General features: G+C 33.8%; 1 protein-coding gene across 1 annotated transcript; it reads left to right on the forward strand.

Moving 5' to 3' along the window:
* The first annotated feature begins 91 nt into the window (after positions 1 to 91).
* Positions 92 to 19492, forward strand: Gclm (Glutamate-cysteine ligase modifier subunit). Its single transcript, XM_076129256.1, has 6 exons — positions 92 to 596; positions 7233 to 7530; positions 13001 to 13150; positions 13646 to 13762; positions 14254 to 14439; positions 15566 to 19492. The coding sequence occupies exons 1-6, from the start codon at positions 501 to 503 to the stop codon at positions 15730 to 15732; spliced, it is 1014 nt and encodes a 337-aa protein (XP_075985371.1). The 5' UTR covers positions 92 to 500; the 3' UTR covers positions 15733 to 19492.
* Positions 19493 to 20178: the final 686 nt, after the last annotated feature.

The following is a 20178-nucleotide window of genomic DNA, read 5'->3' on the forward strand; positions in this document are numbered from 1 at the left end:
GATTTTTACTATTAACGATAGTCCAGAAATGTATATCAGTAAGTGCGTCTCTAGCTTTAGTTTTGAACTGTCAAACAATAATCAATTTATTTTGACATTACGTTCCTGATAGAATAATTATTGTGAAAATATGAAAATTACATGAAATTCCTGTTTTCTCTAACCAATAATTTAATGCCGTTTCAACGGTAGCATACATAGATTGCCAACAAAAATGTTGTCACCACCATACTGAATTATTTCGTCATAATTTGCAATACGTCATAAAGATAAATAGTTCTCCAGCTGATTGTGTATAAAATTATGAGTTACTGTGTGCAAGGCCAGTATTCGCTATTCAGTCATAACCAGTCGCCGATAGTAGTCGGTTGCCCGTTCGGTATTTGAAATATCGCTCTTTAGTATTTTTTGTGTGTGTGATATTGGCCGGTAACCTTGGCAGTGCGTGTAAGGCCGCGAGTACCTAGAACTTATAAAAAAAACTAATCTCGTCGGCCACGATGTTGAAGAGTGCGTCTAAAGTGACAATAAATACCGGGAATGTGCTCAACTTAATCGATATTAAGAAGAAGGCAGGACAAAATGTTACTGAAGAGGTTAGTTTCATATTTAATTCATACTTTGTTATAATCAATATGGGTTTTGTTGATAGTATCATGAGTCTTTCAGCAAAATATAGGTGTAGTTCTTGTGTTCTTCGCTAGTGCTGCTGTCACTAGCAGAAACTTATAATATAATTCAGTGAGCTGTTCAAGAATATTATTAATATAACAACATAGTTGCAGTAAGCAGTACCTACCTAGTTACTATGTTGTATAAATTGTAACTTCTCAAATTTAATATCTATGGGAATTAGGGTAAACCACCCAGTAGTCAGCCTTTTAGTGAAAATGTCAATTTGATTTAGCCATATTTTTAACATTTACTACTAGATGTAAAATCATTAGTCATTGTATGAAAGGTAATTTATTAAACTTTAAGAAAAAAATAAAAAAATATCATATTTATAAGATTATTATGGAAAAAATCCACATTAAACAAAATATGGCACTTTTTACCAGTAGTCAGCCCCATTTCGCCAGTAGTCAGCCATGTCTTACCCAGTAGTCAGCCTCTTACTTACTCAATACAAATGTTCTATTTTAAATATATTTTTATTGAAATCTCCAGGAAATAAAGCACATTTGCAATAATACCATGCAGTACAATTTATGCATCCATTAATTTTTAACCCCCGACGCAAAAACGGGGGGGGTTTTAAGGTTCGACGTGTCTGTCTGTGTGTCTGTCTGTCTATGGCATCATAACTCCCGAAAGGATGCAGTGATTTCAATTTAGTTTTTTTAATTAAAGGTGACATATGTGCGAGTGTTTTTAGACATGTTTGATGAAAATCGGTGGAGCCGTTTAAAAGTTGTAGTGGGTTAAAGTGGGGAGATTAACCGAATGTCTGCAAATTTACTCGGACGGGGTCTCAAATGGCTTCGCATGCTGAGAAAGCTGGTGGTGGGAAAGTCAGAATGGCTTAACCTAACCACCAACCTATAAAAAGTATGAAATAAAAAAATATTTTGTGAAATCGGGGGTTTTCAAGATTTTAATTTATAGTTATTAGCACTTAGGTAATTGATTTCTAAATGTTTTCTAGTCAATCTTTCTTCACACGGTTCACAGCGATAAAAGTTTATTTTCTGTTCCTTTATTCCTTCTGTTTTTCAACTCTCCCCAATCTACAAAAGATGCTCTCTTCTATAAAACTATTTTAGCTTTCTTGATGTGTTGAAACATAAGTCAATGGTAGGCTAGGAAATAGAAGGTAGATGATAGAAGTGACTGGTATCATTCCTTTCTTTTCTCATTTCCCAAAATTCCTTCGTGTTTCGGAAGGCATGGTAAATTGTAGGTCCCGGCGGGCATTCAAGGATCTCTGGCAATCGTTGCCATTAGTCAGAAGCTTGAAAATCTGATAACCAGTCTTATGGTAATCGTGGTATAGCCCAGGTAACTGGGTTGTGGAAGTCATATAGGCAGTTGCTCCATGTAAAACACTGCTATTCAGCTGCATCCGGTGAAACTGGAAGCTGATTCCAGCATATCGTGACCAGTTTCTTAAGGCACTCATTTGTTTTTGGGAGTGCACTTAGTCTAGCTTACAAAGCCCCGTATGGTACGGGGCATTTGTGCCACTATTAAACGATTTCGGACTTGTAGTGTCATAATAATGTGTGAAATGCCAAGTACTCGACTCGTTTCCATGATTTTCATAACATTTCTGATCGCCACCATAGCACATGACAATTATTCCTCTTTATACAGATCTTTTGGTCTTTTTGATATGATACTATTCGAAAACAAGTAACTAAGTTTTGTGCCAACATAGCCGTCCACAAATTTGAACCTTAATGAAAGGATTTAAGACCCAATTTCATTTAGCAAAACTGACGGCCGACTATGGGATATGTAGATCCAATGGTCGGCCTCATGAGATTCACTGACTTTATATGCGGCCGACTACTGGTAAAATACTATTTTTGTCTTAGAAGAGTTTAGCTCAACGCAATAGTTATGTTGAGAAGTATTCGCCCTGTTAATTTCAACCACATATATGAGAATTGCAAAAAAACCAGTAGTCAGCCACTCATGGCCGAGTACTGGATCAACCTCATATTTTGCAAACCCAATAGTCGGCCACGTTAATTTATAATACAAAAGACAAATAAAACGCCTGCAATGCATGATTTTATCGAAGATAAACTATTAAATACTAGCATAAAATATCAATTCGTTCCATATTGCATCAAATTCATTTAAAAACATGCCAAAAACTAAAACACGAATCCTTAACAAAAAAATAGCAATGGCGACGTTTTTGCCCATGTCTTTTATGGCAGTTCATAAGAATGAGTGTAACACGTCAACCTGCCATGCTATCGAATCGTAATTGTGCATATTAGTCAATAAGATTATACAGATTCGATTAATGATTATTTTATTGGTCTTTACTATTTTCTACACTAATTATATGGATATAAAGCCTGTAAAGGCTGACTACTGGTTGGGGGCTGACTACTGGGTGCTTTACCCTACCCAATGTAATGTTGACTTAAATTAATGATTCACTGTGATTTTTACAAAAGTTTGTTTTTTCATGCTAGTTTATGTGTAATAATGCTTTAAAGTTACAATTTTTACATAAAATGGTTCAGGAATGATTACATCGAAAATGAAAATTTTAATGTATTTCATGAGGACGTTCAAGAGGACCCTTTTTCACTAGGTACCCAGTGAAAAAGGGTCCTCTTCACAATAACAGATCATTTCTGGCTAAGACAATTTTATTCCTTATGATATACGATAATTTGCTGCAAGTTTATAAAAGAGAGAGAGATAATAAATTAATTTTGAAATAAAAAATATTTATTCTTCAATCTTTAAAGTCAGGTGTTTTTGAACAATTATAAATTACAAGTAGCTACTCAATTTTAAGTTATCAAGAGCATATACTAAACAATTTTCTATAAACTACTTCCTGTAAATTAAAATAACTTATTTCAAGTGTCTATGATATACAAACATATATAATTGTATCTAATACATCAATGTATGTATGAATCATAATGATAAAGCAACAATTTTATGCCAGTTTGTATCTATTTTTCTATAAAACAATGAGTAGTATAACAATGGATGGCCATATTTTATACCTATTATGCATTTAATAAATAATGGGCGTATAAACTTGTGTTTGTAATAAATTGCATACTAAAAATGTACTAGGTATTATTTATTACTGACACAAATCAAAGTACTTGGAAACACAATAAAAATATATGTTTTATGACCTGATGACATTTGTTGAATCAGGATATTTATTCTACAGATATATTTTTACGCTCTTAATTGTTTAAAATCATGATTTAAGTTTTTTTTTATCTGGATCTGCTAGTACCAAAGAGATCTTTAGAAATGGACATTTATGCTTCCAAAATGTGATGAACAAAACAGAATTGCTTATACATTTACCACATTAATAATATTATGTTGTTTGTGGCTGTAGAATTTTGTCAATGACTCAGTAAGCTAGTCATTTTATAAAACCCTAATTCATTCCCAATAAGCACCAAAGGAACATGAAAATTTGATTGTCATTGATGAATCATCTTTGATGAAAGTAAACAAATGCCTATATGTTTCTAGTGTAGTCTCCCATAGTCATAGTTATTTAAAGCAAATATTATATACAGTAATAGCTATAGGTAACATGTTCCTTGAGGGCATACAACAAAGTCCCAAACCTGCACTTGGCTGACATGGTGGATTCAAAGCCTAATCCCTGCCCCCTTTGCCCAGCAGTGAGACAGTAGACATATGTATGTGAAAAGAATTAAAAGTGCCTTACTTTTTGTAACTTGCAGGGTACTTCCTTTTTCTAGGCTCAGGGTGTTGTCTAATTTTCTCCTTTATTAATGACCCTACATACATTTTCATTGAAATATTGAGAACTACAATCCATGCTTATGAAAAATACATTAAGTTTTCATCACACTGTTTTTATGCAGTTTTTTACACAAGCCTTGATCCACTTTCAGTACAATGTAATGATCATGCACTTTCAATGCATAACAATAAAATGAGTAATTTATAAACCAATTATAAATACAGCATTTATAGGCATAATTTCCTTATAATGTTTAAAAAAACCCCTTTAGATGATGTAAAAAAATATTTTTTTATATTTACCAGTCATACATATCATATTAGCTTAGTGTTGCTGACTTTTTGTTTAGTAATGTGTAAAAAATACTATGTTAACAAAAACATACACATGTGTATGTATACATATCTAAGCAATTTACATAAAAAGTAAACAAGTTTTAGTTCTTTCAATCTGTGATTTATTATGATCTAGTGGTATGGCATTATAGCCCTTATAAACGTTGTCAGTAGATCCAAGTTTAAGTAGATATGGTAATGGATTACCTAGATATAAATCAAATAGGTAGCAATGTGGACATGATTTTATATTTAAGTTACTCTGTATTAATACTATAATATTCCTACCTTAAGAAAATGTATGTAAGTCTTTCAAATTCTACACTTGGATTGGACAGGAAGTAGGATACTACTTAATATCATAAATGTGAAAGTTTGTTAGGATTAATGGATGTATGTATTTATGTTTGTTTGTTTGTTAATTAATAGCTTATCACCTGGATTAACACATAAGATACTGTTTACCCTAGGAAATCTTTTCACGCGGACGATGTCGCGGGCATAAGTAAATTTCTGATAAAATTTGCCATATATACCGTCACAGTCTGACCAGACAGCCGGCTAGCTATCCAGATTTTTTTTCAAAACCCGATCAGCGCCTCTAACGGGCGTCGTGGGAACTATTCTGGCTGTACATTTTAAATGTCAAACATTCGATACTCGACAGTACCGACTGTAGAGAATTGTGCTACAGGTCCAACGTCATTAAAAAATTACACGCGTTTGAGTAATACAATACTCGTACTTATTAAATAATATTTATAACAGTTATGCTTAATAAGTATGTATAATACATTCTGTTAATTGTCTGACTCGACTATTAATTAGTCCGATATTCCCTTACAAAACATCTGAACCACAATTACGGAGGTCACGTACATTTTTATTAGTACTATTTATAGATGCCTTTTAATCTAAGTTCATGGCATTGTGAGATATATCTTGATTATTTCGTGGGTGTGCCTGAGTAGACGCAGTTTAAAATTGTTACAAAATTATGGATAGATCTTGTTTTAATGAAAATATAGGTATTTATCTAATAGTATGCAGTTGACCATGATATAGTCATTGAACTGTCAAGGTTTAGAGCGGGGATAGATAGAGCAATGATTGAGGTATTTTATGATTCAAAGTTTTACCGACACTTCTCGGGCTTAGGAGGAGGAACACCGTCTTAATAAACCTTAGGGTTTAGTTAGAAAGGTTCAAAACTTTTAGTGCACTACAGATTAATGCAACCCATAATCTAGGATTCGTCGAAACATACAAATTATAAAGGTAGCTTATTAACTAGCTCGAAAATTTAACTAATAAGAAACTAGCTTTTAATTTGCTTTCATTCCTCGGCTTTCGACAAAGCGATCATTCGAATATTATGCAGCAAAATATGTCTTCCAATCTATAAATTATACCGATTGCAATTACACTGCAAATGCTACTATGCAAAATGCGCCACAAGGTATTTCGAGTCTGTTTAAAATCGTTCCAACATACGTCAGCCAGTATGTTTAATGAAAATTCAACACCGAATTCACGTCGGGTGTCTTCATTGCCGGCTTGTTGATGTAAACATGCGTTGAAAGACATACGACTCCTTGCATCGAGAGAACACGAAGCTAGTGTATTTATAAGTAGTGTTATTAATTCTCAAAGTTTAATACTTCCTATAGTAAGAACCAACGAACCCATAATCGCCACATTTCTTTGCAAAATATCTCAAAATAATAAGTAGGGGTCGATTTTTCACCGCTGATTACTTTTGGGAAATTTGTAAAAATCTTCCAAATATCTTCACGTATGAAAATATTTGCTGATGGAAAAAGCAGGTTATAAATCAGCACTATATATCTACACTATGAAATACATCACCCTAAAAACTCCTTGGATATATTTTTTCACTAATCTTAGGAATAAGCAGCAGCGTAGTATTGGTTTCCATGTATAATATACGATGACGTCATGTAAGTAATGCAAATATGCATTTAACATAAACAATTATATGCAATTTGTTAGGTAAACTACCAGTTGACAAGTCACGTTAACACTGCTAATTGCCTTTTGGTTGTGAGAAAAGATCAAAAGATCTAATTAGTTAAGTTAGTCACGGTCACGTAAAACTATCTACTTTAAAGATTCTGATGTAAACTAATGTATGTTACGATACTAGCAAGATTTCATCTATTTAAAGTCTACTACAGTTATGGTTTTATCACGTCCCTTTTCCAATTCCAAACTATCAAAATGCCGTGTTATTGGACTTTTTGACCAGCGGTCGGTTCCAATGTAACAATTGTAGATATTTAGATGTATCCTAGCCGCAATAACAATTATGGCTCAAAACCAATCAATCGTAAATCCATCTCTTTCGTAATATGTATTTGTAGGACTGGCCTTAAGACTTTAAATTGAAAGCAATCCTTTATACACTACTATAGTATTTTAACCATAATAATTTTCAGCTTTCAGAAAGCATCAAGCTGACCCTCTCAGAATGGGGATCAGTGCAAAACGGACTACCTACTCAAAATGGTGTTTCGGAAGACCACGCACAAGGCACTCGTCTCAACTCGGAATATATGGTGGTAGCTGCATCTTCAGCCCCTGCCGCTGCAAAAGAAGCCGTTGTGAACATCACCAGGCCTCATGATGATGTACAAAACAAAATGGCGGAGGAGGAGAGAAAGAATCTGAAGATTGGTGTTAAGATATTTATAAATGAAGACAGTACTACTGCTTTGACTGAGTGCCTTCAGAACGGTGAGAATATTTGTATTTTCGTGTTTTTCTTGTTAGATGTGATATTTTGAATGTCTTGGATGGCAGTCACGAATTTATGAGTCTATTGTTATGACATTTTATTACTTTATATCGCACTGTATTGATGATTTATCCCTTTATGTATCGTTTGATGTAACCTTGCATACGAGAGTTTTTAAACACCATTCTTGAAGGAATGGAAAGTCCCCAACCCGCACTTGGTCACCGTGGTGGCCTCAAGGCCCTTCCCTCATATCTTTTTGCCCAGCTGTAGGACAGTAGTCGGTTAAATTTATAATTATTATGTGGTTTGATGCGGAACTCAACACGATTTATTAAAAGATCGTTAAAAGTAGTCGGCAAGAAATACACAGCGCTGTATGTTTTGCGCAAGTAAATTAGTCATGTTTTAAATTTTAAAAAAGAATAACCCATTAACATTGATTACAGTCTTCTTCTTCACTTCAATAATCATCATAAGTATCACAATCAGTTAATGATTGCTTCGTAAGTACTTTTCTACACACAATCTAGAAAAGTACTTAACATGTAAATGAATCATGCGGCAGTTTTGCGTTGTCACTGTTTAGTTTGTATGGTACAGTTGTTTCTTATCGCGCAACTAAATCATCATCGTGACTATTATTATATAGCATCATTGAACTGTCCGTTTATTTAATAGGTTTCTTATAATCTAGTCATAATTTGTTGCAATAGAAAAGTCTTTTTTACTCATTACTGTCCCACTGCTGGTTAAGTATCTCATCCCAAACGAGGGGGGTGGGGTTTGGCATTGAGTCCACCATGCAGGCCAAGTGCGGGTCGGGGACTTTGCATGAGACATGATATATTGTACCTTGGATAACTTGACGTTTCGGCGCAAGCTAACTGACTAGTCTTCTCATTTGTATCTGCGTGCACTAGAACGTGTTATTTGATCATTCTTCTAGAAAACCTAGTTAAAATGATTCAGTTGTTGCCATAAACAACCAACATACAAAAACTGAACATTTGGTTGACCACTAACCACACAAAAGAGAGGAAAATCCTATACATGATTTCTAGGAATTTACATTCAGTTTCGAATACTCAAAGACTAATTCAAAATAATGTTATACCTACTTACTGAAATGTCATGCGGTTTGCAATTGTAAGAGGCCTTATAATCAACAAAAACTAATATTTAGCCGCCCAACTAGACCGAATAATGCCGAACCGAATATGTGTTTAGCAAGCATAACCGGCACTTATTTATCAGAAATAATGTAACTGCAAAATTTTGTTATCCCAAAATCACTTAATCACGCCACCCAATCAAGCTTGCTGAGTGGTATAAAAATCATCATTATCGTCTTATCACAGTATTGAATCGTGGATTGTTTTATAAAAATTGGATATACTTTGATAAGAAGTGCCGGCTTATAGTGGCGGTTGATTAGATATTTCGATCCCTTGCTGTGACTGGTGACTAATTGAAAAATATATACTAAAATAAAGCAGTGAAAACTAAGTTGTATAAGCAATTTCCCTGTTAATTGTCGAGCGTTCAAAAACTAGGCAACGCTTCTTCAACATTATAAAGTTGTGAAAATTAAAAATAACGGTCATTTGCGCCAATGCCTTAAATTAATTAATGATTTATTTGCTTGGATACCCCGTGTTCTCATTCTGGGAGACACGTGCCCAGAAGTCAGTATTTTTTGTAATTTGGGACTGATATAAAATTCTCTAAATTAAACCATACGATCTAAGGCTTATAATAGCGAATATAAAGAAACCACTGCTATCTTTAGTTGAAAAAAGACTTTAACAATTGCAACGAAGTACTTTTAAATTGATATTCTATACCTCAGATACCTATCAAGAAATCAAGGACAGTCTCGAAATATTGATTATTTGTAGATACACGATTTAATTAAAACCAGAGCAGACCATCACTGACCTCGCCCCACGGAAGTTCTTGTCTAACACAAACATGATAAAAGATAACACACAACAATACACACTCGTATACGGCACGTGGTTTCCTATTTACATGCATGTCAGGGCCTTCGTAGTAAACACGAGATGTGCTGATAAGCTATCACCACAATTATCATATACTGATAACCACTGATAATAAGTGATTGCAGGCACGTATGTTTGATAACGGTAGGTGTATCGAGTGTTAGATATTGAAAGGGGCTTGATCGATGTTAGGAGTATGAAATATAATGTTTACGTTATTTTTTCGGGTATACATACATACATGATACACGTACGCATTTTTTTCTTAAAGGTAGACAGATACTAAAAAAAACTTAATCGCTATGATCCCTCCAAAGATTTTTGTGTCATACATACTCATATAGACATATACTACATGATAAAATTGTAGAATAACTATCATAGACTTGAACTTGTTTATTAATACCTTTTCTCGTAGGTGTTATCTGCATCTATACATACAATAACAGTCGCTATCTATTGAATAGGCTATCATCACCATTGTGAGATCTTTCGATAAGTGATGTCTTTTAAAACAGGTCTATAGTATTATTTACTATATCCAAAGTCCTGTTCCATCAGCTGGTTTTAATTAAACTAACCGCCGAAGATCCGCTAAGACGACATAATTATTTTCTGAATCTTCTATTAATTTTATAGATTCAAGATTTTCTCTACGTCTACACGTATTTTCCTAATTGCCTTAGTCAGTATGTTTTTTCAATACAAAAACAGATGACGTAACGTTACTACACGTTTAAATATGCAAGCTAATAATAATGACACAGAAAAGGGAAAGAAACATAATGATCAAACACTAGTAGGTAATGAGTACAATACAAAGGTGAATGAGGATGGATTTCCTGATTTAGTCATTAGGATGTATTACGTTGTTTTTCACTGACTGTCGTTTGCGTGCCGAGATTTCCCGTGATAAAATCCTATGCGTTAATTAAGGATAAAACAAAGTAGGTATGTGAAAAACTGTACAGCTGAGATCATTACAATGATAATAACTAACTCATATTTTAGACTTTTTTCAAAAACATTGCTGTTGTTGGCAAGTTCCCCGCCAAAATATCTTTCATCCTACCATATTTAACCTTAATCAATTCAGTAGTTTATCCGCGAATCGTAATAAACAAAGCTTATTTTATCAAATTGTATTGCATCCGAAATGTTATTGATCAGTAATCGAAATTATAAATGAGCGCCTACGCCATTTTTTTGCTATCGAGTATAGCAAAAAAATGGCCTATATTTCAAACTTGCGAGCGTAGTCATGTCATTTTATTGGAGTCTCTCGCTCGCACTTACACATTGTCTCATTCTTTTGATTATTACGTAGTGCGCACGTTTGTAACGGCCCGAATATAGCCAGAATCTATCTAAAATGCGGTCCAATACGATCAAGTTTTTTCCGATTTACAGCGGTGTCTATCTTCAATTTTTGAACTCCAATGTAATATTGACATCAAATGACATCAACCCTGTGGTTTTGGCATTGATAAACGAACCACAGTACATTTGATTTGCTAATAAAATACTATCTATTCACATATATTTGTTACTAAGTTCACATTTTATCTAATCGGCGTAATTACGCATAATTATGTGTATGTTTTTAAATTTATACATGTTATAGTAAACATGTAAGCGATTAATGAAAGAAGATTATACTTTAATTGTATTTACCAAGTGCTTACGACGGCTGTAACTTCATACGATCTTCCATATTATTTGGATTCGGATGAAAAGTCTAAGCACATGACTGTAATTGCGTCTAATCAGCCTTTCTTTCCAAGTATGTTAGAGTCGGCTCTCAGTCTCACCGGAAACAGCTAAATACCAGTATTTTCCAAAATAACCATAGGTTACTATTTGTGTCCTATCTTATGCAAAATCGTATTATTTAAATATAAATTATTTTCCACACCGGCGCTGATATTGCGTGAATTAGGGCCAGTTTTATAGTCTATGGATAAGTGTCGGATAGTCTGTTAGATATGACAAAACTCTTTCAAAATACGCTTGATAACCTTTAATATATTTTTAATAGGACCTTTTTCAGTGATGGTGAACCCGGCAATCAGTTTCTATTTTTTCAGTATTGTAGGTATTAAACTGTTATCTGAGAGATAAATTACGTACCTATTAGGTATAACCGCCACGTAGGAATTATCTATAATAATCCTTTTTGATGACATAATACTGTGTTGTGTTTAGATAATTTTGATTTCCTTGTGTTATTTATCAATGATACATTAAGTTTTTGATAAGATAAAACACAGTTTTTTTTGGGTTGCTGCAGTATGTCGCAACACGCGTAACTTTAGCGAAATAAAGGGATAATTGATTAGAATTGCAATAGGATAAATAAAGATTGTCGGAAATCACCAAGGTCGCTGAAATAGTCACATAGTCTCGCCGTCTCCCTGTTAAATCCAACCACAAAAAAATATATTATTCGAAGTAAAATTGAAAAAAAAAACACGAGAAACAACCCCTAATTAATTACCTTAAAATTAGGGGTTAGTGTTGAAATCGGTTGGTTGAGCCTGTTCCATCAGTTACACATGGGTGTAAGATTACATGTTTTTTTTTATTAACTGATACCTACTGTCTAATTTTTGGTGTAAGGGTCTCCCCGTTACACAGATATACCTAGCTGCAAAAAAATCTAAACATCTCAATTATAACAATCCATTTCTTCAAGAATTTTTACCTTACATAAAAGTTATCAAAATTCTTTCCCTGGGTCATCCAAGTATCCATATTTATCTTCTTATATATGAAAATTAATTACCAAATGTGTGCCAATTTCCATCATCGAAGCCGCGCGGCTCAGCTAGTATAGTCATTAAAAAAGCCGTTAATAACATGATCATATTCTTAAAATACAGGTTTTTCATGTCCCATCATTATCCTTATACAACTATTCTTATTTCCTCATCTGAACGTGTTCATTACATTTTGACCAGTTTTCCTGTTCGTTCGGAAACTCCTGAGCGCGATGCGATCATTCATGAATCATTTGATATGTTTTCCTTAACGACGCCTGTGAAATAGAATGTTCTTGTGGTCTAGTTCTATGAAATAAAATTAGAATAAGCTGTCACTATGCTATTAAACTTCATTTATATATGTATCAACTAGCTGATCTATTCAAAGTTTGACCCCTCTTTCAAGTGTATAGAAGTATCTAGCTTATGTTTGACTCTGGGTCTTAGACTATTTTTCTATTCAAAATTTCATGAGAATCAATTAAGCAGTTTAGCCGTGAAAGCGTTATGTAGACAGACGTTTGCACTTATAATATTAGGATGAAAGTATTGGTATAAATAAATTAAGTATATTAACTAAGTATTTGATTTACTTTTAGTTTATTTTCATTTGATTTATTGACCACACTTATTTGAAAATCTCGATAAAAAACGTTAATTTTAAAAACTTTTTACTTAAACTTAGTATTTACTTGTTGCAGTATTCACCGCGCTACAAACAGAATACATAGACAACGTGATACTGGCGTACAATCCAGACATAATCATCAGAGAGGATGCCACAGAGGACCCAACAAGGAACGCCACCTCATACGCTACTAAAGCATCCCCCATCTCACTGGGCAGTAATGGTAAGTACATTTTCATCTATAGAACTTGTTTAGAGTTGAAATTCGTCGATCTCTGAAGAAAACATTGTAGATAATTATTAAAAAAGAGAGTAGCAAAAAATTCAGTCTTATAAAAACTGGTAAAAGAACCCAAATGTCTTGTCTCTAAATTAAAAATAGATTTATTTGTTGTACTCTGTGTAAAAGCGAATACCTTCTACTTCTAGTGCCAAATTGAGTGTAGACAATAAAGAAAGAAAAATACGTAATTAAAACGATAAGTAGTGTGGCTTAAAATAATCTTGACATAAGTTTTCTAATACTTATCTCAAAACTTACACCAAACAATCATTTATGTCAGAATGCTATACCTATTCACTTTTCAAAGCACGACCATATCTTATGTAACATCGTGAAATGGCTTTAAGAAAGTCTCCAATATCGTTCTTTTTTATATTCCTTTAGTTTCCAGTCGTATTAAAAATAAACCCCTCAAAGATTCCTCGACGGTTACAGTGCGCAACTCGAGCACGGAGCTGGAGGCGGACAACGACGCCGACGCGAGGAAGTGCGAGGCCATCCTGCCGGGCATCAAAGTGCTGTGGGCCGTGCTTGAAGATTATGTTAAAGAAGGTAGGAGAACTGTAAAAGTTTAGACGTTATTTATTGGTATTAAGGTCACTTATGATAGTCGTCACAATTACTGAATCTACCAATTCAATCTATTCCTGTTTAACGAATCCCATGTCTTGTGACCTTAAAAAGAATCAGTTTTTGTGGGTGCAAAATTTTATTTTTTATAGAATGTTTGACGAATTTGATAGGATTGGCACCCAACAGGGGCTCCGTTGGGAGCCAATTGACTGATTGGGTGAGTTGGTCAGTGTAACTGAGGATACTTTTCGAAAGGTGAAACATGATTAGGAAATGCTAAGTAACTTTCGTGCTTCATTGACACATTATCTACACTACAACTAGTAACTACCATTGGCATTTTTTTTTATACCAATAAAAATAGTATAAAACTGCTTCGAGAAATTCCCGCAGTGCATGCTCGCAATTTTACTAAGCAAGATACCGAAAATTCTCATCAGTTTGCTTCATAAATGTACTTATTCCCTCAGGTCGCGTCCTACAACTAGGAGTAGCAGACGTAGGCGGAGGTTGTCTCCGCAAGCTCCACGCGTGGGCTCGCGTGAGGCCCGCTATAGCGCAGATCAACCTCGCGTCGTGTTGCGTGGTGCCGCCGTCACTGCACGCCTTCTGTCGAGCCAACGATGTGCAGCTGCTCACCCATGCGGACCCACCTGGTATGTTAGTTTATGATAGTGGTGAATCCAGAATTGAACAAAAAAAAAACTGACATTGCTATTCAAAAAGAATCTGCTTACCAAAACTCAAGTAAAAAGACATTAACTCATTACTGTCCCACTGCTGGGCAATCAGCCCGTTATGAGGGAAGGTTAGGTTTTGAGTCCACCACGCTGCCGAAAAAGTAAGCCATATTTCATAATAATATATGGGCCAAACCAATTTATCCTTATTTGCTTTTTGATTTATATATTTTTACAAAATTTTAAAGAAAATATCGCAGGAATATATTTTTTTTCCCAATAATACCATATTAAGTAATTGCTCAATTTGATGAAATGAAAAGGAAAAAGTAAGAGTAATGGATTAAAGGTCAAAAAATAAGGAAAAGTTGTTCAATTAACTGAAAAAAAAATTGACTTGTAAAAACCCAAAACTGCTAACACGGCGGTGACGCCGTATTTAGCATATTACTATAATTGATGATTATATGACATCAGAGGCAATTTATCTGGTTCTTCTGGCCGATATTCAGCTGTGATAGTTAGTTTAATTGACGCAGACCAACTGTCAGGACTTTGTTAGTAAAAAATGTGCACAATACGCTAATACACTCTCTTCAAGTATTCTCTTAGCCCGATGGGATGACTTAACTGACCAAACCATTGAGAGGTCAGATGCACGACCCACAGATTAACAAAGTCTACAAACCTCAACTCCCTAACTCCAGGCAATCACTGATACTGAAATTCTTAACAGAAAAGTTTTGGAATAACATTTTTCTTTGACTGACTTGAGTTTCGCACCGAAGATCTTTGCGTAGCAGTCGTATACACTACGCACGCATAAATGCACTGAAACAATAGTTTATTTATCTAATATATAAAATTCTCGCGTCACAGTTTTCGTTGCCATACTCCTCCGAAACGGCTTGACCGATTCTCATGAAATTCTATGAGCATATTGAGTAGGTCTAAGAATCAGCCAACATCTTTTTTTCATACCTTAGGGGTGACACATTTTTTAATGGCACAACAACTTTTGCCGGGTCAGCTAGTTTATTTTATAGTTCTTTACCAATAAAATGTTAACTAATAAAATTAATGAACTATTTTTTTCTTTCAGATCTACTCTCACTAGCAGCAGTTAAAACTCTATCAGACGCGGGCGTAGGTTGCAACAACTTGGACTGGTGCGCCCGCTACCAAGTACACATCAAATGTAGAGGCGTACTCGCGCTCAAGGGGTACGTGTGCAAGGCCACGCTAGGGAGCAAGCAGGATAAAAAATAACATACCAGTAGACATGGTCAATAACCTTAATTAAATTAAGTAAATTACAGGCTGTTAGCGCAAGAGTGGCCTAATTCTAAAGGCAAAAATGGCCCATGTTGTTTAAGCTATTTTAAATGTATTAACAAAAGAACGAAACAAAGAAAAAAGGGGGTTTTTGGGGCTGAGGTCGAAAAAAATTAAGATAATAAGAATAAGAGATTGGTAATTTTTGCCGTACAATTTAGGCATGTTCTCAACCAATTCTTGTTATGACAGTATAAGAAAGTGTTAGGGTAAGGTTTATATATAAGGTCATTTTTGCGTTTCCAGCCTTATTTGATCTTTAAAAAGTGTACTTATTCCGTTTTACTTATGGTTTGTGATTGAATACAGTTACATACAGTGTTTTTCGTCGTATGGGGGAGGGTGGGACGGGGTAAAAAGCCAAATGGCGGTATTCTAACATGCTTTAGTGATGAAAGTTCTACGCGAGAAAGAGATAGATGTATAGTCTATATAGCACCGTCTCTTTTTAACTGAATAACTTTGGTATGTTAGAGTATGGTTCCTATTCATATTATTATATAGCAGAAATGCCGATATATCTGTGTCAGTTTCGGTTACGAATACCTTAAGCAGGGCTTAAAAGTTTGATATATAAAGCATACAAGATATTAAAGAATGCACAAAAGTATTGATTAAAAAAATACGGTATAGATTAACCTGATTTGAGGGATTGATAGATGGAGTGATTTATTCAAATTATGAAATAATAGTAAAACAAAACAAGACCTACTTTTTGAGTCGCTTAAAACAGAATAATTTAATAAAATGAAATTGCGATTAAGAATCGAAGTTTTATCTTAAATAAATGCTAATTTAACTGATGATTGATTTATTTCCCTGCAAAAGAAAAAGTTTGCTTTTCTGCTAGCAACATTCTAAAATCCAGTGCATTTTAGATACTTAGGTCCATTCAATGTGTATAGCGTAATTGTGATATAGTTTACTTAAGAGCCAGTTTCACGGGTTCTGGATAAGTGATGGATAAGCTATCCAACAGATAAAAAGCCTGTCAAAATCTCCTGATAAGCTAACCGGCACTTATTCAGAAGTTGTGAAATTAAGGCTAAATATAATAATACATTTATGTATGTACTTATTTTACAAATCAATATTTGTTCCCAAAATCACCATTCAACAAAGATTTGAACCAATGTTTTGTCAAATGTTGGTCGGAAACTTCAATTAAATTCAATGTTTACCTTATAAAATAAATAAGAGGCAATCGATATGCTATATTAATTTTGCTTCGGCATGGTAAAGATGTGACAGTGGTTTTAGGATTGTAACAATTACTTTCCTACAAAATCCTAGAAAAGTAAAATAAGGGCGTTTTTATACAGAGCTTATTATCTGCGCAAGGTTTAATTATACCCCGGAATTATCAAAGCGTTAATTGTATATGGTATTTAACATACACCCTTTAACTACGAGCGTGCATGTACACAATTAGTGCACGTAGTCGTGCGTATACCAAAACACACATGCCGATAATATGTCTATGTAAAAAACGCCCTTAAAATATGCAACATAAATTTCATTTTGGCGTTGATAATAAACGTATAATATAAACTTTATTCGTAATATTACTGTATACATTTGGGCTGTGAACATTTTAAAAAAGGGATACTTTATGCAATTTGTTAGCCATTCAAATGTACAGCTGTAAGGTAATGCAAAATATAATCGTTTGCCTAAATTGTGATAAGTGTTGTGGTGTTATACACAAATATAGAATTATTACTAATTATTATTTTAGGGTTAAATTAACTCGAGAGCAGTGAACCTTTTTACTTTTAAGAAACCGATATGTGAATGAAACCAGTGCTTTGCAATGCTCAATAGTCGCTCATTGTAAACCAAAAAGACGAATTCTGAGACACCGCTACATTTTTAGTATGTATAATAGCGACTAATTAAAGGCTTGCTACACACATATTCGGTTCGACATTAATCAGTCTAGCAAAGGGGAAAAATCGACTACGTGAAAATGAACCCGATTGACAAGCCGAGTGAGTCGAGTCGGTTTTGTTGTTCGATTAATATTGCCGAATCGAATATCTGCGTAGCAAGCCTTTAATTAGTCGCTATTATACAAGTTCAAACGATAAAAATACATACAATTCAAAGATTAATTATCAATTGAGCGGCGTTTCAATATTGGACTTTTATTTAAATACACTTGATTACGAATCCACTTTGAGCATGAAATTATTTTGAGCAGATATCAAAGTTATTGTTTTCAAGGTGCAACTTAATTTGTTAAATTTAAAATAATTTTGCATATAAATTATAATTAAATAGTGATAGTATTGTCATGCAGTTAACCATAGTTTTATTAGATAAAATATTTACTAACTATTAATTTAAATTCGCACTAAGCATTATGCCATGATTTACTTGCAGTTAACGACCCACTGCAAGCGTGATACATCCTTTATGGATTGGCAATCTCATAACTTATTATTAAAAAGAAATAATAATATATTATAAAAATGGTTCCTTTGTATTTTCACTTTTTTCGGAGCGTATAAACCCGTATACGTTTGTATGAAATATGCGTATACGTAATACAAAAGTTTGAATTTGAAGCCAAGATTTTTTACGTCTATGCGTTCCCAAAATATGTGCCCATAGACAGAATATGATATTGCTTTGCTGTTGTGTAAAAGTTAAAGATTCTCCTTATAATTGCCGAGGACATTATTTATTCAGTTTCTAAACAAATACGATAGTAAAGTAAAGCTAAATATACACTACGGAACAAATGTCGTAAATCGTTATGGCGATCTTGCTTTATTGCTTCAGAAAACAGTTATGTACGGCTGATGAAACTCCACTTCCCTTGGACAAGTATATTATTTATTTATCAGTTTTCAGAGGTGCTATGTATTAAACTGCCAGTAAATATACCAGTGTCTCAATTACTAGTATATTAGATTTACATTCCTATTTCATTTGAAAAATAACTAACCAAAATGTCACACCAGGTTGAGTGATGCTTAAATACTTTCTTTTTAGCTCAAGAGTAGCCGAGTTACTTATGATATAAAATATTTTAACGGGTCTTATTTGCTACCCGACGTTTCGATCGAATTGCATCGACCGTAGTCACAAAAAAAATGTGTTATGTGTACAAATCGCGATGGATGAAAACTCGAAAATGTACTTAGGTCCTTAACATATGAGTGAAATTTAAATAAATATGTCATTAAAAGGCCCCAATAAAGTTAACTATATTAAAAAAGTTACCTTAATTTTATATTAGAAACTCATTGCTGATACGGTACATTCGGTGAGCAGTAACTTTTTGTAGGGCAACGTTTCTAAGTGCTAGGCAACATGCAGTGCCATGTCTTATGTACTAGGTATATTATAATTATATGCTATATATTGAACAAATAATAGTTGGGAAAAGCTTGAGAATTATATAATTTGCTTATATTTGTTGCTCTACATTAAGTAGAATAAAGCTATTAGAACTTATAACATTACTTTTTAAGTTACATTGATGTAATATAGTTTCGAATTTTACTGCGATACAAAATTATAGTTAAAAAGTGACAGTTATAACTGTCTAATAAAAATTGTAATTTATGTTAAACGTGACAAAAATATAATAAAAAGTGTAAATGTTTAAAATATATTCACAAATGTATAAGACAATGTAAGATGAAACCGAATTGTTTTTAAATTAAAGTATTTATTGAATGTACATGTTTTGTTATTTATTCCTACCCGCGACTGAACTAGCGCCATCTATTACGGGTGAAGAGAACTACACATTGCGGCAAAAACATTCTATACCTACATTGGAGAATTCAGATTATTATAATACAGAAGGGGACGGACGAGGGTCAAACATGACTATTTGACCCTCGTCCGTCATAAGAAGTTTTAGGTTCGCCTTTAAGATGAACACCATACGAGAATCGGTCGCTGTTTTGACGTGTAAGACTACAAAAAACAAACAGTATCACAGTATGCTTATTTTTGAGATTCCACCGAACTGTATCAATATTGAGCATAATATATCCTATGGATACTCTTCAGATACTATGTTTAAGTAGAGCAACACACATAAGTAACGCCTGTGAATTTTTACTGAGCATTATGCAAGTAGACATTGCGGCTAACAAATAGGCAGGCTGTATGTCATATGGAAAATGCGAGCAAGCTGCGACTTTAAATTTAAAATCAGTAATCAGTAAGCATTATAAATGTAGCGGTGAAACGGAGATTTCATTCACTATAGTAGGGCCGCTGAATTATTACCGATTTGACACATGACAAATTGACAATACTAGTGAAGTGACTGAACTAGTAACATTAATATCATTTTGGAACAGTTTGTTTTTAAATATTCTAGTATAGAGTGTAATTAAATAAAATCAAAACCAA

The sequence above is a fragment of the Anticarsia gemmatalis genome, chromosome 22 (genome assembly GCF_050436995.1).
Source record: "Anticarsia gemmatalis isolate Benzon Research Colony breed Stoneville strain chromosome 22, ilAntGemm2 primary, whole genome shotgun sequence".
Lineage (NCBI taxonomy): Eukaryota > Metazoa > Arthropoda > Insecta > Lepidoptera > Erebidae > Anticarsia > Anticarsia gemmatalis.